At 43.7% G+C, this 26,820-nt stretch overlaps 1 protein-coding gene across 1 annotated transcript in view; it reads right to left on the reverse strand.

The window, feature by feature from the left end:
• Window positions 1-26,820, reverse strand: part of Vvl (ventral veins lacking) — a 45,165-nt gene that overhangs the window by 17,748 nt on the left and 597 nt on the right. Inside the window, exon 1 of the mRNA XM_077407616.1 lies at window positions 23,233-26,820. This exon is cut by the window's right edge and continues 597 nt beyond it. Coding sequence (XP_077263742.1) covers window positions 24,746-26,095 — 1,350 coding nt within the window. The 5' untranslated portion in view covers window positions 26,096-26,820 and the 3' untranslated portion in view covers window positions 23,233-24,745. The remainder of the gene's footprint in view (window positions 1-23,232) is intronic.

Genomic DNA, 26,820 nt, shown 5'->3' on the forward strand with positions numbered 1-26,820 from the left:
AAATTCATTAGACACGTGTGTCTGTATCTTTCGCAATTATTTTTCGCGCGTGCACGTTACAAGGTTTGCAAGGTCATGTTCTCGGACGTACTTTGCGTGCAAAGATTACTCACGTCTACTAAATCTCTACGTACGCAATAATTTTAACTCACCTCGGTTAAATCAAAACCGATCTTTTCAGTTAAAATTTATAATTACACTTTATTCTAATCTTAATTCTAGCTCAACTCCAAAAAATCTATATCTGTATACGAGTTTAAAAAATATCTTAATGCTAAATATGAATTAAATGTAGAAAAAAATTCTCGGTAAAATAGGTACTCGATATCAATAAAAATAATCGCGATATTTGCATCGCGATATCTTGATACAGCAAAGAGATAAAAGAGGAGATGTTGAAGAGGATTATATAGACACCAGCGTGTATTTCTAAGATTAAGAACATCCACAAATGTAGAAACAATACACGCACGTGCACGTACACACACATATGCAAGTATTCCTCGGGATATCCGAATGAGCGCTCAAGGTAAAATCGCGGGGTCAGGGTCATAGGTGCAGTTACGTCGGAATTGAACATTATTTTCAGCGAGTACCGGCCACTTAACTTAGGCGTGCGCGCGTGTATGGCACGTATGTGAGTGTCATAGGTCCTATTATCGCAGCCACTTGGTGCCGGAATGACGATACCAGTCTGTCCGCTGCTAAAGTTCGTACTATGAGAGAGAGAGAGAGAGAGAGAGAGAGAGAGAGAGAGAGAGAGAGAGAGAGAGAGAGAGAGAGAGAGAGAGAGAATACAATAGTACAGCTGAACCTATTTCAAACCGTTCCACTAGAAACTGACATTTTACAAAGCAAAGTTGCTTTATCTTATAACTTTCAAAAAACGCTTTTTTCAAAAACTTCTAAAATTTTCTGTTTAGTAGAATATTATTATAACTTCCATTATAACTTTATTCTGAAAATCTCTTGCAAGGAATATTTAAATTCACGATCCTCGTTGATAAAAATATCTTGCAAACTACAATATGGAAAAAAAAGCTTCGAATGAACGTTTAATATCAAATCGTGCGTGACATATTTTTTTGAAAATTAACTCGGCCGCAGATGGAATCCGAAATATCGCGTTCTCTGACAGACCGTGCTGTAGTAAAATATTTTTCCATCTCGTACGTACTCTTCCTCTTTTCCTTCGTCACCGAAGGAATCTATAGCCACGAGCAACAGGACGGTTGTAAAACGTGGTTGACGCAGCAGACGTAATATCATAAAGGCAAATCCGCTACGTGGAAGGCTGTAGATGTTGGCGAACGATCTTGCATACATATTAGCCGCGTCGTAACTTCGACACAAAATTATCGAATAACGATTATCGAAACGCCAACGATTTCACGCACAAAAAAATTTAAGAAGCCAGTTTGCGACCGCGGGAGGAATCGACGAGGAAAGCGCGTTTTTCGCGCGACTGTCCGAATCGCCGCGAGTCGAACGGAGTGAAAGGGGAACGCAACGGTAAGTCGATCGGAGCATCGATAAAATTGAGAATGCACGCGGTCTACCGCTTTTAATGAATGAACGTCTCGTGAATATAGTAAAGAGAAGGGGGAGGACGTAAGGGGCCCCACGAGGGCGGGGTGGGCGAGGAGGGATATGAAGAACGGCGAGATACGGGAGGGGGCGAGTACATGTGCACGCGTGTACGTACACGTACACGCAACACGCGCGCATATGCACGCACACGTATATACGGCGGAGTTTAACGTTTGTGTAACGGCGGGACGTAGCCGGAACGACAGCGGCGGCGGCGGCAGCAGCGCGGAGATCTACATAATGTTTATTATGCTAACCTAGGCCAACGCGGTTGCATCAACAAGTGTTATATTATCATTCAAATAAAATGTTTTAATCTGCATACGTTTTATCGCCCTCCCGCGGGCATGCGGAATGCATCGCCGGCACGAGACACGCGTTCCACACGCGGCCACGGCGACACGCGCCCGTCGCGGCTCGTCGTTTGGCTCTTTTAAATGTCCACCGAATGCGCCCGGAGCGGAATTCCTTCCGGGGCGGCATATTCGATGGCGATCTCGACGGAGGAGTGGCCGTCCTCGGAAAAATTGATGGAAATTGCCTTCGACATATATTACCTCCGTTTAGCCGACGACTCAAAAGTGATAAAGCTCTATAATTCATACTCGCGACGTGATATAATTGTACGCACGTGATTTACGTATATATTTTTGTTGTAAAAAGGGCTTTCTTCTAAGGCAGAGTACGACAGTTCGTTTTTTAGATAAACGTATATTTCAATAACCGTTACAAAAAACGTGCCGTGTGCCGCTGTAGAAAAGACTCGAAGGTAAGGGTGTAACGAACGCGAGAGAGTACCAACAGATATAATAATTTAGCGCGCGCAGACCGACAACTTAGTGATAAAATAAAAGTGTAATAGAGTAGCACTAGATGTGCACGCATGGTAAAAAAACATAAAACTAGAAACGATAGATGGCGTTAAGATTACATACTAGTTACAACATTTTTTTTCTTAAATGCTATACTTTATATCAAGTTTACTGAATATAAAACGCGCTCCTTATTTCTGTAAGTTTTTCTCGACATATTAAAAACACATAAGTCAAAATGATCGCTCTCCGGAGGCACGGAACAAGCGAAACCAACCTCGAAGAGTGTGGAGGAGTGCTCTCCAAACTATATACGATATTGTATTCAGAATTGGTCACTCCAGAGACACTTTATCATCGTCCCGGCCCCGAACGGGGCCTCCCGAAGGCAAAAACTTTACGACAGATTTTCGATTAGACGGAAAGAAGTCCGGCGAGATTTATGAAAAGTTTCTAAGGAACGAGCTTTAATCTGAATACGTTTTATCGGTCCCACGGGTCACGTATCGTATACGGGAACACACGCGAAAGTTCCGCGTTCCGGCGCAGCGTGCGGCACGCGAGTGCGTGCACGTGTCGCCGCATGAGTACGATTAAGGTACGCCCTTGCGAATAAACGTAGAGAACAGGCGGCCTCTGCGTCAGTTTCGTCCGCAATTTGAAGCGTGACGACACGAATGTGTCCGTGTGACACATAATTTAATTAATGATTTGCATGCTCGGTGACGACTATGCGCGCGTTATCCAAGAGAAAGAAAAAAAACCGGCGAAAGGGTTCAAACGCACGCGCGATCAATCACGCGATCAACGATCCGTATCGTGACGCAATAAAAAGAACGGGAAAATGAGGGCACTCTGTGCGAAAGAATTTTTCCGTATAAATGATAATTTACGAAAGTTTTCACTAGTAACGATTTGATATCTTTCATTTGTTTTTTAAGAAAAAAGTGTCAGAAGGATAGTGGTTTCCGTATTACTTGATTGTTCGGAAAACAATCCGGAGTAATTTTAATCAAACGCCAACTCGAATATTATCTTTCGATTACCTTCGCAGGTATATCAAAGTAATAAGATCTTTGCGTATAAATTGAGACCGATCTGGCGTAGAGAAATGTCGCGATCGCTGGTATAGCAGCAACGAGCCAGCTATCCGAATAGAAGTAGACTATCGTCTCTTCCCTATCTCACTTGCGGCTGATCCCGTAATCATCCTGCTTATGTCTCGGTCTCTCTGTATATCTGTCTCGACCTCTCCGCCGCGCTGCGCCGCGCCGCGCCGCGCCGCGCCGGTTTCGTCCCGCTCCCTATGGGCCATTCGCGCGACGATCGGGGTGGGATCTTTCCGTGCCACCTGTGTGTCTTCATTATTCAGCAATGCAAATAGATTGCTGGCGCATTACCATAATTAGATTCAATATTTGTAGCTTGTCACGCCGTTACTATATAATTCATCAGGACGACCCGTGCGTCTATCTAGCGATTTGTCGGCCCGATCTCGCCCCGCGGGCAAAAAATGCGTGATTAATACGCGGCGCGGTTGCACGCCGCAGCAAAATTAGCGCGATCATCTTCCGTAAATTCTCCCGCTACCGCGAATCATAACACCTCTCCGACGTATAACCAAATGGACCCCGCATTGAGACATATGAATGTACATATACGTCAGCGTAATACGAATGAGCCTCGGACAGTCATAAAAACGTGACGGGCAAATTAATTCCTCGAGCATCGAAAAAGCGATCCTGCGGGGTGTATGACTAATTGCCGCTGTCATCTAGATAAGTGACTAGTAATATCGACTTTGGCAAATATATGTTACATCAAGATTCTAATAAGCCTGCTAAAAATTGAGCGTCTATTTCTCACACAGATAAGATTTCAATTTTAATTTCGATTTTAAAAATATAACAGATATATATTTGGAACATTAATATCTTTCGAGTTACAAGTGAGAAATGAGTGATTTAATGAAATTTTCATATATTTATTACATGCTCTTAAGCACCAGTCTACCCACTGAAAATCCATAATCATATCACTGCGACACTCTACTCTCATAAATAATTCAGAACAAACTTTGCCCGCGCTTGCGAGAAAAATGCAGAAACTGGTCTCGACACACCGATATCTGTGTTTTGACCCCAGTGCTTTGCCGAAGGCCATTAAAACGTAATAACTTATCGTGAATGCTTTTCAAAACGCAAACTCTCGGCGAGCAACTTTGCAATTGCGAAGGTCAGCGACAACGGAACGCGATTAAACTGATAAGTCAACGAAAACGCATGATCACAGTCGATACATTTACTGATTACAATAATTAAAAAAAAAATCTTCTTTTCTCTGACATTACCTAATCTGTATAAACAGAAAACAAAGAAAGAAAAAGAAAAAAGAGGGAGAGAGAGAGAAAGAAAGAGAGAAAATATCGTAAGAGGAGAATTGATAGATCTGTCGCGTCACGCGCAATTGTTCACGTTGGAGTTTGTCTCGCTCCGTAACTTCTGACTCTCGGCTACATGTCAATGCGTATTGCAAATTATCATAAAAGCTTCTTCATTATTTTTAGGCACACGTACATATATAAACGTGCACATACACCGGTAATTCCGGCTGTCTTGTGACTGACGAATATGGGTCGCGTTTATGTCACGGCGTGTCAGCCTGTCATTACACGTTTCGCGTATACGGAGTGCATTTCGCGAAGTCGAGATCCATTTACGACACATGACGCTCACCGGCGCGGCACTTTACTCGGAGTTAACCATGGCTTCGCAAACATAGTCTTTGAGAAAAATTATTTTTAATATATAAAAAAAAAATGTACACAAAGAAGTATGGATGATGTATATCAATATTTATGACAGAAACGTGTCGCGGGAACAGAAATAAGGAGAATTTTTTTTTTTTTTAATACGTCGAAAATAAATTTCTGCGATGGTTTCACGCAAGCTTTTTCCGACGAATGTTTTCGGGTTAGTCAGTAGACCGCGGTGGACGTTTGCCCTCAATTAACTTTATAAGTGAGTAAGGAGGCGTGCGCCCGACCGTCCGTCAGTTCGTTCGTATCTCCATTGCATGCGATGTTCATTCTACAAGTGCCAAATCTCACTACCGGGTGTCGGGGCACTTTTATGGAGGTGTAATGGAGCCACGGAAGAACGGTGGAGCTCGCAGGGATGCACGCACCAAGATTGTTTGCACGGAACGCTTATTCCATTTGCAATATGCGTGTAAGACACGTTCGTCGTATCCTTTCCGAGACGATAGATATATAATATCAAAGTAGATGCATTATCAGTTATTAGAAATCATTATTTGAGTTATATAGTGATTATTAAGTGTGATGAAGCTGCATTTACTAATATTCGTATAAATCAGTTGACTGTTAATTATTACTTTTCAATATGATCCTTTCAAAAAGTGACAGATGTGCATATCAAAAAAGCCTCGGAAAGATTGAAAGTAAATTCTAGATTCCTAATTGATTGTCTTCGCTGGAAGTCGAGATAATTCCTCAAAATAAAGCACAGGCATTAAAAGATAGCAATGAGGTAATATCGCCGATCAGGTTGCGTCGGGGGGAGAGGCCGTCTCCCACGTTTCTGCGGTTCGACAAATGTGTCGGTCTCGTCGTTTCCGCGGCCAAGCGCGTTTCCGCGGGCAGTGTAAGGTATAATGCGGGCATAAGTCAGACGAGCGTCGGCGGATCCCGACGTGATCTCGGCTACCTAAAAGAGCGGTGCTCTCTCTCGAAGGAGCGTTCAATCTTTATCGCGCTGCACCGACGCGGCCGCGGCGGGCCGTGCGTAAGCGTGCAGGCACACGCACGCATATTTTCGAACGCGTGCACGAACGCACGTACAGTTACGCGTGTGCACGCGAAATGAAAAAAATCACGACGTTACACAGATAGGTCCGCCTACGCAAACGTGTACCGTACAAGAGATGTACCGCGGTCGCCGTGTGACGTGCGTGTGCATACACGTTGCACACGTTGTACACGCACGTACACGACACCGTGGACGTACAGGTGTACGTTTCACGAGCGTATGCGTAGGCTCGTTTACTTAGCCAATGCCATAGCTGAGTTATTTATCTGTCTTTTGCCCGGCAGCGCCAGTCGAGAATGCCTCTATATACGAGCCAACACTCCTACTAGAGAGTCGTATATGCGCGTGGGTCCCCGAGTCTTTTTTTTTCTCTGTTCAAGGCCTACCTGGTTATGTTGCTGTCGGACGCACGATCGGTTCTCTCCTTTCCTTCTTACGCTACGTCCGTCTCTCGATTTCTATATGTTTGTCTCCATCACCTCAGAGTCTCCCCGTTTCTTTTCCCTTCCCTCTCTTTCTCGCTCTTTCTCTCTCTATCGCTCGGTCCGTTTTGCCGCGACCACTACCCGATCTCGCGAGAAAAAAAGAAACAGAAAATCGACGAAAAAAAAAGAATGGCCAAGAAGTGAACAAGGTTGGCATAAGGACGATCCCGAGGAATCTCCCGCAAAGTGGATCCGGTACTTAACATTGACGAGTTCGCGCGTCCCAAGAGTCTCGAGTGCGGGACCGAGAACGATCGTTAGATGGTGATGTCGTTTCGCGTCGACGTGTTTTCGATCACGCCGATGTTGGATTCGTGAAACTGATCAACGAGAAAATGTGCAAAGAATTTAAAAATAGTGAAACAATTGTACGTTATGTGATTCTGAGATTCACGCCTATTTGCGCCCGTGTGCGCGAGTTTTCTTACGAGGCCAATTAATCATCTCAGCATTTTGAGGTAAAATATGTATAAACGCCTGGAAAAAGAAAGTTTTCACTACCGCTCGATTCGTTAAATCCGAATCAATCGTGTTTCGTCGATTTAACCGCGAGGCTGCGCGATTTTCAAGCGGAAAGCCGCGATGAAAAATTTGGTGCGGAGATACGTAAACGATGGATGAAGTCTCGCGTACGCGGCTCACGCTCGCTCTCCGTAGCCGGATTGTTGAGTGACGTCAGCGTCACCGGAAATGGAATGTAGGTAGCGATGCTTATTAAGCTTCAGAGCGCGAGAGAGGGAACTACAAGGAGAGAGAGAGAGAGAGAGAGAGAGAGAGAGAGAGAAAAAGAGAGGCAAAAAGAGAGAAAAAGAGAGAAAGAGAGCGAGAGAGCTCGATGGAACATCGGTCAAAGGGAGAGAAAGAGGTCTAGAGAGAAAAACGGAGAGAGGGAAGGATGGCGTTCAATTGTTTCCTCCGCACACGCGTGCCGCGTATGCACGTAGGTACGTACCTACGTCCGTTCGTATATATAAAGAAGACGGCGATGCGCTACGAAGATCCTAGTGTGGGCATCGGCTATTAAATCAATGCGCTGGTGTCAGGATCTGTTCACGCCTCGCTAATACACTCGTGGAATGTCAACGAGGCGACTACCTTGAGAAAAGGAGGCTGCTGCCGCTCTGCTGCAGCGGCATAGGAAAATCTCGCGAACCATAAGGGTAGATAAAGACACCTCTTCCTGCGACTTATTCGATGAGCGGAGATTTTAAGATTGTGTGCTGAATGCCACGGAAATGTCGCGCGAAACGTCTCCCGAGAAAACAAGTAAAACGAGTGATCGATTCGTCAAAATCAAGCTTTACAAAATAAATGTACCATTAATTCTAACCTATGACTAAATGTGAGATTGAAAGAGCTACCATGGAGTTAAGTTGCTTCAATAAATGCGATGATATATCGGTCAGATATAAGCAAGAATTCTATTTTTAATTACTTCACCCTTTACGATGAGTATAAAAAAAATAATCGCACGTTAAAAATGTTTCCTCGATTGCTTAAGTTATTTGTGAATGAGGAATGAATAAGGAAGAGTGAGTAAGTTTGCGTGTGACCGCACTCGGGGAAAAGACTTATTCAGCTAATACTTGGATAGCGCTTTGCGGTTTGAACGCGCATTATTTTCGCAACGATCGCACTTCCATTTCCTCGTCACATCGTCTAAAACGTTTATATGTACGCGAGCAAGAACGATTGCGTCTATGCGTTTGTTATGCTCCGTGTTCCGAGAGCGAAAAAGAGAGAGAGAGAGAGAGAGAGAGAGAGAGAGAGAGAGAGAGAGAGAGAGAGAGAGAGAGAGAGAGAACCATTAAAGGAGTGGCGAAATGTTCGTCAATAACTAATTAACAGAAGTAACGACAATTTGTGGGTTCGAGCGACGTGCTCGACAGGCGAGCGAGGGGTTCTACGTGCGCGCGTATTCTATAATTAAAGCCGGCGTTACCTGGTCGCGCGTACACGTTATCTTTCATTCGTTTCTTGTCGTTACGCAGAGTGTGCGTAACGGACTCACTGTAAGAAGAAAAAATTTTCGAATAATTTAGAGAGGATGTAATAAAATATAATTAAATTAAAGAAATATACGAGCGTGTCACATATATGTCGAAAAATAGATAACGGGGAGCTTCTTGTTCTCGACAATATCAGTTACGTCGCTTTTTAAAGTATTGTAGTCGTTCTCTTTGGAACAACCTGTACCAGTGGCAGCAAAATGTCGAGGTCTACTCGTACCTTGCGAGTACGCGCGTGGAATGCCGACGAACAAAGCGCAACGGCGGCGATTCAAGATGAAGATGCAGTAGAGCGAGAGAGGTGTCGCTAAGTATAATTATGGTATTCCAGATAAGGTCGGGCAACGTGTAGTAACGACTCCGTACGCGGCTACCGGTCTCTTGTACGAGCGGCCACTTTTATCAATCGGCTATTAAATCAATGCAATGCCGGCCGATCGCGGTGCGGCGCGGCGTTCACGCCTCGCTGATGCGCGATCCGTGGAATGTCAGGAAGGCGATCGGGATTGGCGCCGTGATAACGAGAACCGGAATCCGCCCATATGCCAATTCCATTAAACCACCCTTTCACGTCTCCTGATATTTCAGTATTCAAATAGGGATCGTACTGAGATTGACGCACCAAGTTATCCTTCCCTCCTAACAATCACTTTATTCTCCTTTATCAAGATTTATTTAAGAAGGTTTCTTTGCGCTATATGTTTGGATTACGTGTTTGTACGATAGATATCCAATTTTTAAAAGATATCTACGCGAGAGCAAAACAAAGGAAACATTATTGCAACGCATCGAGGAAGACGTAGAAAACGTAAACGAAATCCTGGAAAGAGATTGGATCAGAGATTCAAATGAAAGATATTGAAAAAGCCGCGACATTATAATTTTAGAAACTAGGAAGGCCAAAACGTTCGTCGGGTCGATCGGTATCGTCGAAGAAAGCGGCACGGATCCCGAGGACGAAGCGTCGCAGAGCGCAAATTGCAATGTGCACGCGTGAGCCCATGCAGACGTCGTGCTACGCCTATAACAATAATTTCAGTAGGTGTGAACGAAACCATCGAAGGAGAGGGATGAAGGAGAACACACAGGGAGGAAATGCGAACACGAGCCTCCAGAGCGCATGTCCGCCGGTGAATCGGAGGGGTTCATAGGGGTTGATTAGCGCCTGCGCCGCTTTCTCCCTCCACTTCCATCCCTTCGCTCTTCCCCCTTTCCTCCCTCCTCTAAGAAACGCGTCCCTCTCTTATCAACCATCCCACTCCGTTATCATCCCCTCCTCGCATCTACCCCCTTCGTTGCGCTTTCGCCCCCTTCCGTCCATCGTTTTTCCCGTCGTCTCCCGTCTTTCTCCTCGTTTGTCTGTTTCTCTCATTTGCGTTTCCCTTTCTCTTCTCCCGACTTTCCCTCTCTTTCTCCACGGAGGACTCGGATTTTTTCCCTTGCCTCGCTCCTTCCCTCATCAAGCGGCTCTGTCCGTCGCTTTCTCCCCCCCCCTTCTTTCTCTCGCTTGTCGGTCAGTTTCACCCCCTTTCGATACGCGCCGCTCATTGTTCGCGCGTGTCACGCATCGCCGAGGTGAAACCATCCGACGATTTCCTGGCTGGCACCTGGTTTCACGCGTTGCTTTTTTTCCTCTCTACCTCCCTGTCTCTTTCCCTTGTCTGCTCTCATCGTAGAAGCCGTTGTTACCGTTGACCGGTCGGAGAGCACACCGATCGGTGGATCGTGACGAGACGACGGAAAGGGGGAGGACGACTTCCGAAGTGACCGATGTCACTGTCAATGGCGGGGGAGCTAACGAGGATGTGACAGGTGTAGCGTCAAATTAGTACGTTTGTGATCCCAGTCCCGGGGAGGAAGGGCAAGTAGGGGCGGTGAAATCGGTAGAACGAAAGAGATGGTTTTATAATAACGATGTTTAAAAAGTGTCGTGTTTTTACGAACGTCATTTAAGGCGAAATTTAAACGTTTCACGCGGAGATATATATTATCGTTCGATGCGGTTATATAATTTTAGTAAATCAGTACGTTGTGTTGCATGATATAATTAAACGATTGATATTAATAATAACAAAACAACTAATGGATTATCGTAATTTAATATTGATTTGTCAAGATTGCAGTATGTATCTATATATTATGATCAGTCAGAACAAGTCAAAATGAGCGCGACGTCACCATTGTCATTATATCTTGCGATATTGCATGATCAACATTTCCTGATTTAATTTTGAAAGAGAAAAGACAGAGAAGTGTCTTTTAAATAGAACGTAAGAATTTCTTACACTGAACAATTTGTAACACGTAATTCATTAACAATAATTCTAGCGTATTTTGATGTACAAACTCCCGTTTGGAAACCTATTTAGGATCTATGCGTTTAATTAACAGCGTAATCATAGAATGCATCGCGCTTCGCTTATTCTTCGTCGAGGAGCAATGACGCGCTGAGCTGAAGTGCTTATACGTTTCGCGGGCGAATCTCGCCTTTCTGCGCCCTCCCGACTACCTGCGTGATGCCTCTTAATCAGATGCACACTTCCACACATAATTAAAGTCGAAATTCGCACATTAACATAATAATCTGCCTCGCATGGATACCCCTGGATGGCAGCGTCGGGCACTTAAACATCGCGCATCGGGCAACACCGTTCTTTCTCTTAGCACTATAGGAAGCCACTATAGGAACCGGAAGCCACGTGTCAGCCACCTGATCGTCACCTCTGTTACGGACTGCACGACCGGCGTGCACCGGCATGCGAAATTAGGATCGCTCGCATCGCCCTAGCGATCTTTAATAACACGTCTTTTAAATCTGAAACAGATTCTTCCCTAATGGACACAGATTTTTTGTTTACACCAGTCAATATTTTGTTTGCACCAGCTTCTATTATTCTTCTCATTATAACGCTGTTTAAAGTCTATTAGATATTTTTTCAAGGATAAAACATAATACCTATCTTCTCAAAATTTAATTCTCTTGTTCTCAGTGATTTGTCATCCAGGAAACGTTAATTCGACATCTTCGCTGAGCAAAAAAAAAATCGACCGTAAATTCATCAAAGAAAATGCGCTCAAGGTCGATGCGATGGTGGTTCGACATGCCCGATATATCACCGACAGGCATCGAACCGAGCGATGGCGGCGAATCACCGGGCCCACCGCGGCTATCGACGACCGCGATTATGATTATCGGCATTATCCCCGCCTGTCTTTTACTCTCTCAGCAGAGATTATACCCGGAGCATGTTTGCGCGCTTCCGAAGTGAGTAGATTGTAACGCGATACCTTCACCGTGACGCCCATTCGCCTCGATTGGCGGAGATCGCCACGCCGTCATCGTCAGGAAGCCGCGATCTTCGCCACCAGCGTAATCGTCGCGCGTGAAATTTGCATATTAATGTTCCGGAGATTTTTACGCCGTTTTCCCCACGTGTATTATTGTCGCCGGGGTTTCCGCGACGTTATTTCGGAATTAATTCCGGAAATTATAAGCGCGTTTATCCGCGACCTACAAAAATTTATGCGCCAAGAATTTACAGGACGCTCCGCAACCCTTTCCCTCCTCACTAAACTAAAGCCAAATGAGGAATTTGTTAAAATTGAGGAGAGTGAAATTTTAGTTTGCATCGCTTACCTACACCTTTAAGATAAATCTATGACTCCTCTTTATTACTTTCTGATAAAACTTGATTATCACTCTGAATGGAATTATCTGTGATTTTTCAGACAAAAGATGAAGCATTGAATAATGCATCAGATGGTTAGTTTGCGCATGGGGAAGCCGTAGCAGGAAGCGAACGCAGGCAATGAAATCGACGGGTTGTTTCGCGGCCGCGCGATCATACTCTTTCGCCTTTAACGGCCGTAAAAATAAGCGCGACATAAACCGCGAACAATGCATGTAAAAATACCCTCACACTCGCGCGCGCGCGCGCAACCGCGTGCGAGATGCAGCAGGGACGTACAGGAGCGGTGCCCTGTGCAACTTTTTTCCCCGTCACGAAAAACGTCCAGGAGAGGAGTATTATACCCCCGAATAGATTCGGCGGATTGTAAAAAAAAGGCGTCTCCGAGTATAGCTTACTCGGACGAGATTTACGAGACAAACGCTCGCATTCGGAGTATAATGGTCAGTCATATTCGTTTGGCGTGACGCGAGAGAAGTGGTTAAAGAGCTTTAAATCCGTTACACAATTGGACATCGCGTTAGAAGAAACGTTACGCACGCTTATCCCGTCGATATATTAACATCTTTGTCAAGCCCTCTTGCACCTGTTAATTTTGCGGTGGTAAACTAGTAATTAAAGAGAAATTGAAGTTGTAAAACAGGAAGATATATCAGACCTGCTGTTTCAGAGGAATAATAAGAGGCTCTTTTTCTCCCTCTAACGAAACCAGAAAATTTGTATCAGTTGTTCGTTAGGAAATAATTGACTCCACAGATTGGTCCAGAAATCTCAAGATTTTTATTACAGGTATCCATGGTATATTACTCTCTCAATATTTCTATTAGAATTAACTTCTTATAAGGTTTGATCAACTTGGATGCATTCTGCACTCTACAAGCAAAATCACTTGTTTGTACAATTCGTATTTCTATAATCTGGTATTCATCGAATTGAATTCGCATGTTTTAATAAATTGTATACGGCGGTTGTTTTTGATAAATCGATAGCAATATATCCTGAAATATCGTGTAGAGGTATATACTTCGCGTGATATTTTCGTGTAACAGCGCGACGTTATTGCCGCATAAAAAGGCTCTCTCCCCCGTCATCCTAATCAACGTGGAAAAATTGGACCAAATGTGATATACCTCCAATTAATTCACGATCGCGTAGAATAATCACGTAGAAATAGCGCAGACAAACCGTCGAATTCGTTCGACGTGCGCCGATCTAAATATTTTCCGTTCCGGATTTAGCGTGTCGCGCCAACCAATAATTTCAGCGAAAAGCATCAGCGTTGAGACCACCTGTGTGACACGACGAAATAAACGTCGACATACTGATTGCGATAGCAGAATCTTGTTACGCTAAATCGAGGACGATTTCGGCTGCGATAATAATTTACTATTTGCCTTCCGAGTATAGTAGCGATTAGTTTCATCGGACTCGCGTAATTTCCCTCGCAGCGAGTATCAGACAGGAGAAAAACACGATCGAGAATGCATAATTAAACGTCGATCGACGAAATTGCAGCGTAAAAATACGTGCAAAATATTTTGAAATAATGCGCTTGAAATAAAAACATTAGATAGATCGATACTTTCCGCGCTAAAGTCAAGTCGTTAATTACGAAGAAAACATTAATCACATTTTTTTCACATGCTTCATCTTTAATTATATTATAAATCCTTCTGCGTTAATTTTTTCTTTCGTCTAAAGTTACCATTTTTCTTTGCACAGTTTTTTACTCGATTGCAAAACGTTGATTCCAGTTTATCAATCGATCGAGCTATTTACGTGACGATTACGGAATAACAGAGGATACAGAGATTGGAATAAATAATAATAAACATGACGATATTCCGAGATCTCTCAATCAGATATTCCAAATGGCTTAATTACGAGCAACGAGACTGGCCACGGGATTCTATTGACGGCAAACAGTAATTAAATATAACTATATATACGAATCTAAATCAAAAAGCTTGACGAACAAAAAAAAGAGAGTACGTGTTACTTAATTATTATTATTCAATGAAGCGCCAATGTTAGAGTCTTTTTTGTTTCGGATTGCATCACGATTCGAGCAATAAAATCCCTGGGAGGAGGCGATTGCTTCTTCAAGGTAAAACATGCCACGATATTCGATTTCGCGATAAGCAACAACGACACGAGCCTTCGATGCGTAACCGTAGGCGTAGCGAGAAACACCTTCGAAGTCAGCCCGATGCGCGTTCGATGATGAGCAAACACACCAAGCTCTCGCTGGAATCTCACGAACGTTAGAGCAATGTTTTCCAACCTTCTTTGCGTAATGGACTGCTTCGAAATGATAAAACAATTTGCGGAGCATAAAAGCACACGCACACGTTAAATAAATATATAAAACGCGGATATATATACTAAGGCATTAATAAAACGAAAAATCATTGAAAGTTATCAACTACTTGAAATAGTTAGATATTAAAAGCTCGACCGTGTATATCGACTAATGAGACTTTTAAATATATGCGTGTCGCATGCATACAGTTCTAATTACATAATTTACTATTAATTAATTTTAGAACGTAAATATGTAATACACAATTAATATCCCGACTCGCATACGAGAGATTGTTTGATCAATTGCTTTAGCGCGAGTTGAACAATATTCTTTGTTAGTGATGCTAGGACATGTGCCCATCCCAGAGAATATCATAAACGTTTAATGGATTTCAATAGCGCAACACTAATCTCAAGCGTTTTTTTTTCTCTGCAAAGTGCGATTATCCCGCTTGTCACTTGGCCGTCACGGCAATTTCGTCATATCGTGCGATAATTACACGCGATGCGATGTACGAAGGGAATAATCGAGCGATCGGGCGAGGTATCTCTCTCTTTCTCTCTCTCTCTCTCTCTCTCTCTCGCCGTCGCTCGACAAACAGAGCCCCGGACTTCGTTCATGGAAACAAGAGACAATCGCGAGGAAAAGGTCTTCAGAGAGATGAAGAGTTATTCAGGTTCGATCGATTATGCGTGCGAATACACATTTTTCGCCGTTTCCTCACGTCGCTCACGTTGTTCATTAAGCTCTTAATTAATGCAATGAAAGACTTCAATACCACCACGCCACGATTAAGTCGCGCGAATGAACTTTTACCATAATTATTCATGGATACATCACGGATGGAAATAAGACGCGAGAGTAAAAGTGTTCGCCCACGGTGATCCGACGAAAAAAAAAAGAAAAGACTTTAAAGACCTCGAGCAGTTTAAGATTTATCCATTGTGAAGTAAAAAAAAAGTCCTGTAAAAACCCAACTATTACGAAACGAATGAACAACTGATTTTGGTCAATCACGTGTCCCGTGTAAATACCTATTCGTTTTTATGAAATTGCTACAGCTATACTATTGCTAGTACTATTGCTACTGCTTTCTAATAGTCGCTTCAAAGTCTACTGACCTTATCTCGTGCATGGAATATTTACCTATCGAACATGAATTATGCAGATTGTAATGATTAAAACCCCAAATAGGAATATCGCACTTTCGCTTTTATTTGAACAATCAACATTATGGTATACAACAAGAAATAATTTACAAGGGGGAACCGTAGGACGATTCTATTCTCACGAAACTGACGTACATAAAATATCGACGAGGTAGAGAGAGGTGAGAATTTCTCGGCCATATAGGTGATGATCCGCCAAATAAAGCAAAACGCCAGGTATATGTTGCACATTACTTTCATGTCATTTATTAATCGAAATTCAATAGTAATTTAGCTTCCGCCATTCTAACAAAATCGTGTTCACCATCACTCGCCAGATGTTTATTTTTACGTTAATATAATAATTAAGATTTAATTATATTAATAATATACAGCATGGGAAAAGAGGAGCGGGGGAAAAAAGAATCGTTTACAGATGCGTATCGTTTAACGAATTCGTGTGTATCTCTATATAGATGTACCTTTACATGTCTTTCTGTCGCCTCTCTCTCGTTTGCATATCGCTCATAATTCGCAACATCCACACGCGCTGACATTTCACGAAAATGCGAAATTATGGATCGAAATCAGTATAATTTTCATGAATTCTCGTTGCAATTGTCCCAGATATAAAACTGATTTTATAAAAAAAAATACAATAAAAATGGGAAATATAAGTACAAAATATTCGGAGAAAGATCTTTCAAATTTAAAATGAAAATTTAATAGAAAATAATACAAACGAAATAGTATTTCAAATATATTTTTATCAGCTATTTTAAATACACTGTATACACATACACATATACATGCATGTATGTATATCATTGCATTTACAATATACATGTATATATAAAATTGAATTTATCGAAATTATACCGATTTCACTTTCCACGGGAGATAGAGAACGCGAATCGAAGAGTGCAGTTGTTTCGCGAAATCACGATTATTGTCAATTCCACAAAGAGGAAGGAAAAAAGAAACGTACCTCGGGACATAATCCACAATTAGCAATTGTCCAATTTCGCGTTTGCGCGCGCCGATTCGCCCGGAAAAGGATTTCCTTAATTTCCTTAACGAACAACCGCGCTCCTCGACCTCCACGTGTCCGAACACGTTCGCCAGCAATCGCACGCACGATGCCACAATTCGCAACAATTAACATCGATTTTCCACCAATCGCACGCCGTACACGGTCGCACACGTATACCTTTTTTTCCTTCTCGCTCGCTTTGCGCTCCTTTCTTCCGTGCTATTTTTTCTTTTGCATTTACAAAAAAAAATAATAATGTCGAATTTTTTGGCGCAGCGTCTCATTCATCGTTTCGCATGTCTCCCTCGCTCTCGTCTCGGCGCCCGGAAAAAACGAACGGTCCGATTTGTTCAGCCAATAAAATCACCCAGCGCGATCAATCACCGTTAATTTCGATCCCGGGGACGCCCATTCATTTTGCGTGAGAGTTAAATTATAAGCGTCCGTCGCTCTCTCGCAACGGATTCGCAATCGCGCACCGATGCCGATGGATAAAGTCGTTTGTCGATACAACAAAATCACTTTGCCAGCCACGCATTTGCCTCCCACCCTCTCCACCCTCTCAATCAAATTGTACAAACAAAACAAAAGAAAACGTTGTAAGATGTTGCTAAATTTTACGGGAAGAGATTGTATTTTCTTGTATCTCTCAATAAATTTAAACAACGGCAGATGATTCCGTTGGCTCAACAAATCTTCTTTACGCACATTATACGCACCTACTCGCTTCTTTCTCTCTTCCTCGCCCTCTCGCCCTCTTTCATTAAAGTATGTGTGTGTGTCGTTTTTTTTCTTTATCTTCATTAAAAAGGAAAAATAATAATAACAGAAACTAGCATGCAATAACAAAAGATAAAATGGCGATTGACTTTAAATATCGCGCATATCACATACAATTCTTCGTTAACGTCTCCGTTAACGCGTATTCTACACGATTTGTAACGTGACGCAATTAACTGTTATAATACGCGAGTAATTAACTAATGCGAAAAGTTTGCAGCCGATGCGCCTCTCGGAAAAAGATCCCTCTAACAATATTCGTATCGCTAACAGCTTTTTATGCAACAATAAAAAGGATCACATCATAAAATCAACGTGCAGTGCAATCTCCACAGCGCGGAATTTATAATTCACGAGAGCGTCAATTGAATTATGCGGAACAGCGTATAAAAAAAATATACATATGTATATGCAAATAGCGCAAGTGAAATCTTTTGAATCATTTTAATAATGAGCGTCGCATGTCAATCGCATCCACAACATTTATAAAAACGCGCTTTTTTACGCTGTACGGATCAATTTGCAGCAATTTTTAATTGATTAATTCCGCAACGTCATTTATACATTTCATTAAAATTATCGAGATTACACTTCTCGTCGAAGTTAGAAACCAGGTACTGGCAAGGATATTAATATTTTCATGGACACTACTTCATTAGCGTCTGCTTTATTAATACCGAGCTTGAGCGATAATACGTTATATGAGAACATTGTTTATAGAAATTATATTTTTGTCGGTGATATAACCAGTGAAATTCCTCGTCGAATAACTATACTTTTTAGGCAAGCTTGATCCTCTCAAAAGCGAATAAACTCGAATGAAGTCGAAGATGTGTTTGACATATCGAATATATCGCGCTTAATCGAGGAAATGTGAGAAGAGTATAAGGGGCGATAAGCATCAGCAGCCAATTGAGCAAATAATCACAAAAGTTATACGTATGACTGATAATAGCCCACGTAATTGCAGTAATCAGTATATCATATATAGTATGTAATATATAGCAGAGCTGCTATTTTGAGCAGAGAGCGATGCGTTTCTAATCATAAAAGATGAACTTTTCATTCTAATAAAGAAGAAATTATCTATTAACATCACATTCAGAAATATTTACATACGATATAATGCTTAAATAAATTTCCTTAAAACTTTCATGAGGTGTAATTGTTGTAACTCGCCACGCGGTAGATTTATTCGAATCCTGTCATTCACGCGAGAGAACAGATATTTGTATTGTGATTCATATCTTATTAGTGGAGAATAAGAAATCGATTCCCAGTTGACGAGCAAGGCTGAACAAGATTTATATAATTTCTCTAAATGTATTCTATACAGCTGGTGGTCCTCCGAATCAATTATTTATCAGTTTACGACAGTAATCATGTAGAAAAGAGGGTTGTTCAGGGACAGATATTGTAATACTCAATGAGGCTGACGAAAAACATTAGCGCGAGCTTAACGACGACATAACGCTTGAAATTTCTTAGAGCGAATCTGCGGGAGAATAGATACGTTTCTATTACGCCGGCATTGGTAAATGGACCTAACAAGGATTTGATTCGTCCTCGACGACGGCGCGGTGATTACGTTAAAGAAAAACGTCTGTATTCCAATGAACGGGTAGGCTAACGAGCGTCGCTAATGCGAGAAAAACTCTATCTTCGCAGGAGGATGAACGGCCTAATATCGGATCTCATAAAATTCCCAAGCTCGTCTCGTAAGCAAATATGCTTCTACCGATCCATTATGATAGTCATAGATAAGACCTTAAAGAGAGAGCGTTCGCACGATAGTATACGAAGAGCGGTTACACGTTAACTGATTTGTTAGGAAATGTTAATCCGTAAAGGGAAACGCATGCTACGATCGATCGTAATGAACGAGGTAAATTTTCAAGGTCGTGCGAGAATACAGATTAATCAGTGCACAAACGAATAAGAATGTGACTCGTGGAATTAGAGTAACTCCGAGAAAGTTTTTATCCAAATTTCTCGTTACTAGATATCATTATTAGCTTTTATCAATTTCACAAATAAATTTTCATGAAATGAAATAAAAGTGTTTCATGATTCTTGTATCGTTATCGTAGTTAAACACAGAAGTTTTCTATAAATAATGGCGCTGAGGACTAGATTCATTTGATAAATGGTCAAAGTCTGGTAGTCACGTCGTAGATACGCAATGGCTAAACCTCCTAAGCAGAGCCTAAGTTTTTGGGGAAGGGGGGGTGGGTCCAATGCCGTGCCATTACCGAAACCGTCGAAGTATCACGGAAATGAATAGCCCGCGATGCGTTAAGCGCATTATAACGATCAAAAATTACGATGATTAGCGGGTCGTGCGGCGTAACGTCGGTCCGTCCGTAAAGTCCCCCCGGTGCGGTAGGGCCCTCCTTATTAAAGCCCCGTGACGCGCTCGCCACGGAACGATCGCGTCCCCATAAAAATCTCTCTCTTCCCAAATTGGGCCGTGAATTACAAGCCGCGGCCCCGGCGCACGTTTGCGCCCCCTAAACGACTCTTTTAGTCCGGCAAGTAGATACTATAGGTGCTATTAATGCGCCGGGCAGTTTATACACACCTAATGCATCGTTATGCGGCCCCGGCTGCCAGACGCAAGTACGACTCCGCGGAAGTGTATAAATTACCGTCGGCATTTCGGTAAATACGCGTAATGTCAACACAATAGTTTGGGCATTAATAGACGATGACGAACGGGTTCGTTGAACCACCTTATTCAAATAAGAAACGCGACCTTCGAGTATGTGCTTTTTTCGATGACCTGACTCTTATAATACGTCGCTTGTACTGTCATTCTATAATCATGGAATACTATAACTATAATACTCAAAGAATATGAATAGTAAAATAAATCTTGTAATTAACAATTTTCTAAACTTAATATTGTATTATTTCGCCTATACCAAAGAATGCTGCGCAATAATAGAATCATAAAAAGATCATGAAAAAATGTACAAGAGCACCGTCGAAATAATGTCTGGGAAATGACTTCATCGATGAATCAATGTCAACTTTTGCGAGGAACGCACAAAATCGAAGTCGTGTGACAAGATCCTCGCAAAACCGGCAAATCAAAATCTTATCCCGGATTTCTCTCGTTAACACGTTGAAGTTGATTGGATGCCGTACAAACAACCGCGGAAAACAGCACCTGCGGACGCGCTAATAATGACAACGGTTGCAGTAGCCGCGATGACGCCAGACAAATAAATCCGCGCGACACAGCGCGTAACGAGCCTACCGCGATGAAAAAGAAAAGGAGGAGATGACGCCGCGCGTTTCGCGTGGGCATTCGATACACCGGCGCGATCAGCCAAGTATACCACACAACGATTGAGGTGGAAAATAAATCGCTAGAGAGAAGGCGAAGGTGTGCGTCGGCGCTATATGGAGTTCGCGACCACCTACGCGTTTTACGACGCCAAGGAAGCGAGCCGCAAAAAGGCGGCGTGTCGATCGAAAGGGCTCGATAGATAAAAATATATGTATATAAAACGGCGGAACAAAGCGACACTGAGAGACCGAGAGACTTCGATCGAGGATACCCGCGACAGTCGGAGAAAAAGAAGGGGATTTCCTTCTTGCAGAATACGTCGCGCGACGGATGTTTCCTTATGCAGATCTAGAGCGCGATCTTCAGAATTAATAATTTATAATGTGAGAATTATACAGAAAATATTATTGAGCGTACTGGGAACATCGATAACGCTCGATTACCGTGATCAACGCGATTATCGAAGCGAGAGAGCGTGTCGCAAAAGAAACCGTGTAGAGAGTCAGCACGGAGATGCTGAATGGAGCATCGAGACACATGACTATCTACAAATGTCTTTTAAAAAAACATTTAAAAAACAGAAAGTGAAATCTTGACGAAGCGCGAGAGTAAAAACAGAATGTATACGATCGATCGATCTCATCTCAATTTCGAGTTGTTGCTCGAGGGGCACAATTTAAATTTCATAGAGGGTATAAAATCATGTTTAATTTCTTATGAGAAAATCTGTCGATATAACACTGATTTTTTATGGAATAAAACATTGTCGAGAATTAACTCGATTAAATAAATCTTCTTGTATAAATTAAATTAAAAACAGAAAAAAGTCTCGAGATTGTCTCTAAAGAATAAACATTGAACACAATTTTTAATAATAACAATAATAATAATAATCATAATAATAATAATAACATACGATGCTATAAAGGGTTATTATATCACACGAAATTATTACAAAAAACATGATGTGAAAGAAAGTTCTCGCGCGCCTATTCCCATTATTTTCCATTTCATTTAAAGTTTAGAGGTCATAAGACAAACTTAATTTTACCGACGGCAAGAATGACAGTTTCGTCACCTTCGACCAAGTATCTCTGGGTATTTTATATCACGCACAGACAAGTGCAAATTAGTTACGCACAGCGAGAAACAGAAACCGAAACTTAGCGAGACGATTCATGTATATAGAGACGATCGGCAAACAAACCAAAGAGAATTTGGTAGAAGCGCAGCCGGTCTACGTAATAATAATCTCAAATTCTACATACATAATAATCTAAATAAACCATCTCTATGCGAGAAATATGGGGTTTTTTTTCCTCCACGATTCGTATAAATAGTCTATTCGATTTTTTTATGCTTTTCGTCACACTGATATTTAAAGACAGTAGAATTTAATAACATAACAGAAGATAAATACGAGATTGTACGTCCCATATTATTCCTCACAATACAATTATACTGTACCATAAACTGATCGGATAATTAATAACTTCCACGTAAATCACACAATTTATCATTGTCTAATACTATACTTCGTGACGTAAGAAACTTTCAGTAAATAGTACTGTACGAACCGTGCGCGTCAGCTTCGCATCTGCCTAAGCCTCTTTGAAAAAAAAAGAGTCACAATCCAGAGAGGAGAGAAGACGAACGAGATGAGAAGCGGAGAGACAAAAGGAGACAGATCGAGAGAGCGAGAGAGGAAGAGTTCTTCGATATTATGCCCAGCAGCGATGGAAGACGCGAGATTCTCGGCTCCGCGGCGCTCGACTCCCGGGCAGTACAGATATCGATGATATTAATATCGACGAGATGACAATAATAATAATTAAAATTATAATAATCGCAATAATAAAGAATAATAATAATAATAAGTGACAATAATAATAGTGGCAAATATTATAATAGCGATAATAATAAATTCGCGTTAACGCCGGATTTTGTGCCACAATCACAACGTTTTCTCAAGACCAGACAATGAACGTCACAATAATATAATAATAATAATGATAATATACAATAATAGCAATATAATAATAAACATAATAATAATACAATAATGATTAGACATAGCTAAAACCTTCCGATCTATACATAGACATAGAGCTTTCGGATATAACGCCATTCCGTGTGTCTTCCTATACATATATATATATATATATATATATATATCCTTCTTCTATTTATATATAATAATATATCTTCATCTATATAGACTTGTGTATATACACATATATATTTATGGATACTTACTCTTTATACAGAAGGGGTTTTTCGCGTGAGGGGGGAACTCTGTCTTGCTGTCTCGCTAGGATTTCGCACGCGCTTTTCCAATACGCGGTCTCTCTTCGACGTGCATCCTGTCCTTTTATATACATATATATATGTGTGTATATATATATATATATAAATCTGTCCCTCTTTTTATTTTGTTGCGCTGCATACTCCTTGTCTCTTTCCTTCCTCTCATCTCTCTTTATATCACCTTCCTCCGTTTATTCCAGCTCCCGCGTCTGTTTTTTGTGCTCGTTGTCGACGACAACGACGACGACAATGACGATTCATGCTCTCTCTCACTTAACTTACTAGCTTTATCTAGTACATTATTTACAGTCCATATTTACTTATGTTACATCATCCGCCGGGTTTGCTCCGAGCAAATCCCGTGCGAACACAGCACTCGCTCCTTACGTATGTTTTTTTTTTCTTGACGCCCGTTTGTCCGTCGCGAATTTCAGACCTCGCGGAAGATAAGGGAGAATCGCATCACGCGCGCGAAAAGACACCCTTGCGATCCGTGTCTCGTGTCCGATATTCCCGTTTCGTTCGCGGGCGAGAGAGAGAAAACCTCCGTCCCTTTTAACCGCACCCTAGCCCGAGTCTTGCGCGTCCACGCACCTTGTCATCGAACCGTCCTTTCTTGGGTCGGTCCCCGTCGGAGACCGTCGAGTTAACCACTTCCGCTCACCGGCGACGATGAAACAACAACAACAACAACAGCGAACAGCCAACAAGGTCCGCGATCCAGCTCGGACTCCACGAACGAACGAACGGGCCCCGACCTGGCCGCGTGAAGGAGGAACGTCATCACTACGTGTCCGTCAATGGTACCCTTCGAGAGAACGCCACTGGGTCTCCTCTTGCGTCGCGTCGCGAAAAACACGATGAAGACATTTCACTTATCACCGGGACATCGTCGATGAAGTAAAAATAGCTGGAACCGCGCGAACAACGGCGAGTTGACGATGACGGTGATGACGACGAGGATGATACTTCGTCGATGAAAATATCTTGAAGAACTTCGGGCGAAGAACAATCACGATGTTCGCCGACGGCCGCAGCGACAGTCCCGGCACCGCGTCCTCTCCTTACTCCGTATTTTTCTTATTCTGTCTGTTCCGTCCCCGTGCGGCTTTCATCCTCTCTCCGGGTCTAGGCGCGCGGTCAAGTTCGACAAAAAAATCACTGACCGAGCGCGTCAGCTCCTCAGCCTCCCCGGTGGACCGGTCTCGGCCTCGTTAAACCCCGTTGAATCTCGTCGAACGAGCCACCATTCCGTACCCTCGTCTCGGTAACGAGCGCCGCCGTCTGATAGGTAGAAAGGGCGCCGCGAGTCGGTCAGCTACGAGGTCGTGTAACTGCCGGTGCGTGCCTGAAGGTAGTGATGATAGAATGGCGGCAGGGTCGTCGTTTCTGCCGTCGACGACACGTTCGCCGAGTTCTGCGAGGTTACCGCGAGGCCCAACGGGGGAGGCCCCGGCGAACGCTAGTGAGCCGCGAGCGAGTGGGCCGTGAGGGCCTGAGGGCTGAGCATTGGTGGACTGTGACTGTGACCCATGGGCGAGCCGTGCAGGTGATCCTGCGGATGATAACCCTGATGGAGGCCGCCCTGGCTCTGGTGACCCGGCGGCATACCCTCCATCATGCCGTCGCCAAGTGTATTGGGCGGCGTCATTCTCTTTTCCTTTTGCCGCCGATTGCAGAACCACACCCTGACCACTTCCTTTTCGAGTTGCAACGAGTCCGCGAGGGAGGTGATCTCCTGCGCCGACGGTTTTGGCTGCTTGTGGAAATGCTGCTCGAGCGCACCCTTCACCGACACCTCGATCGACGTCCTCTTCTTCCGTTTTCTACCCTGGGCGGCGATCTTGTCGATGCTCGTCGGCGAGCCGGTCGTCGAGTCCGCCTCCTCGAGCCATTTCTGCAGCAGCGGCTTCAACTTGCACATATTTTTAAAGCTCAACTGTAGAGCCTCGAACCTACATATTGTCGTCTGCGAGAAGACGTTGCCATAGAGAGTACCGAGCGCGAGACCGACGTCCGCCTGGGTGAAGCCGAGCTTGATGCGCCGTTGCTTAAACTGCTTGGCGAAGGCCTCGAGGTCGTCCGACGTCGGCGTGTCCTCCTCACCGGCGCTGTGATCCCTGTCGAGAGGATGACCCGCGTGCAGAGGATGCCCCGACGGTGGACTGTGATTGTGCGCGTCCCTCAAGTGGTGAGGTAGACCTGTCTGATGGTTGTGTAGCTGATGTGGATGCTGATGCGGATGCTGATGCAGCATGCCGTTCATCGCTGCGTGATACTGTTGGAGGGTGGTGGGCGAGGCCGCGCCACCGCTCGGATTGTAGTGCGCCGACGGGACGACCGGTGCGTGCCAAGAGTGCGGTGAGGCCATACCCGGGGACTGGTGCGGGCCCCGATGGTGCATACCCTGGTCCGCCGCGGTCGCCGCGGCCGCGGTCAACGGTTTCACATCGAGGCTCGAGTTCGCTTGATGGGGGTGATGATGGGGATGATGGCTAGTATGGTGCATGCCCATCGAGGCCGCCCATGGATCGCTACCGGGCTGTAGGCTCACCCAGGGATTCGCCGACGAGAGACTCGCCGGATGGGAAAGTCCGTTCGGTGACGGCGAGCCCGTCACCTGATGGTGATGATGATGGTGGTGATGATGCTGCGGCGCCGGCATGTACTTCATCTCGCCAGCGTCGGCGGCGCTACGGGGCGAGCCCGAGGAATAGCCACCCACGGCGATGTTCATCCCGATTGTACCTGAACCACCATCCAGGTCGGTAGACACTGCGCTACTAACCGGCATGTACGTGGTAGCGGCCATCTACTTCCCCCTCGTCGAGAGGTTTCGCGAAACCCTCTCAGTGTGGTTCCCCACCGTGAACACGTCCACGGGGTACGTTTCTCGCTCGCACCCCTTTCGCAAACAGTCCTCTGAACTTTCCGATTTTTGTTAATAGATGGAAAGTATACGAAAATTTTATAACTCGGTGAAAATTCCACGAGAACGAATCGAGAGATTGTCGGTAGAATCTCCTCGCAGGACCTTAGATGCAGCTTTCGTCGATTGTCTAATCACCTCACAATCCAATGATCTTCGAAGAGCAAATCTCTTAGTAATCACTGATCACTCGTTGCACAATCCACAATTCACGTCGACACACCGAGGACCAGACGAAGCTGGTCGTCGTTCTCGACAAAGTTTCGTCCATAGTTTCTCAAGAGTGTCATGTATGCAACAGTACGGCAACATCGACGAATCCGTAGCGGGAGAGGATTGTCGATATCCCGTTTCTCTCTCGTTCGCTCCGACGGGGTGGGTCCCCGCGGAGGAAAAGCGCGTTTCCAGATCGGAGCACCGCTCTGTCGTGGCGCTCCGAAATTTTGCTTCTTTCTCTCGCGCTCTCTCTCTGTCGTCAGCCCTGGGTATCGCGGCTACTCTCGTTCCCACACAAAAATCACACGTGAAACGGAAACTCGCCTCCTGACTATGTACTGGCCAACCCTCGAGTCGAGTCGGGAAGTCACTCGCGACGAGGATATCGATTC

This window comes from Temnothorax americanus, unplaced genomic scaffold (genome assembly GCF_048541705.1).
Source record: "Temnothorax americanus isolate GAGA-0224 unplaced genomic scaffold, ASM4854170v1 Scaffold23, whole genome shotgun sequence".
In the NCBI taxonomy this organism is placed as follows: domain Eukaryota; kingdom Metazoa; phylum Arthropoda; class Insecta; order Hymenoptera; family Formicidae; genus Temnothorax; species Temnothorax americanus.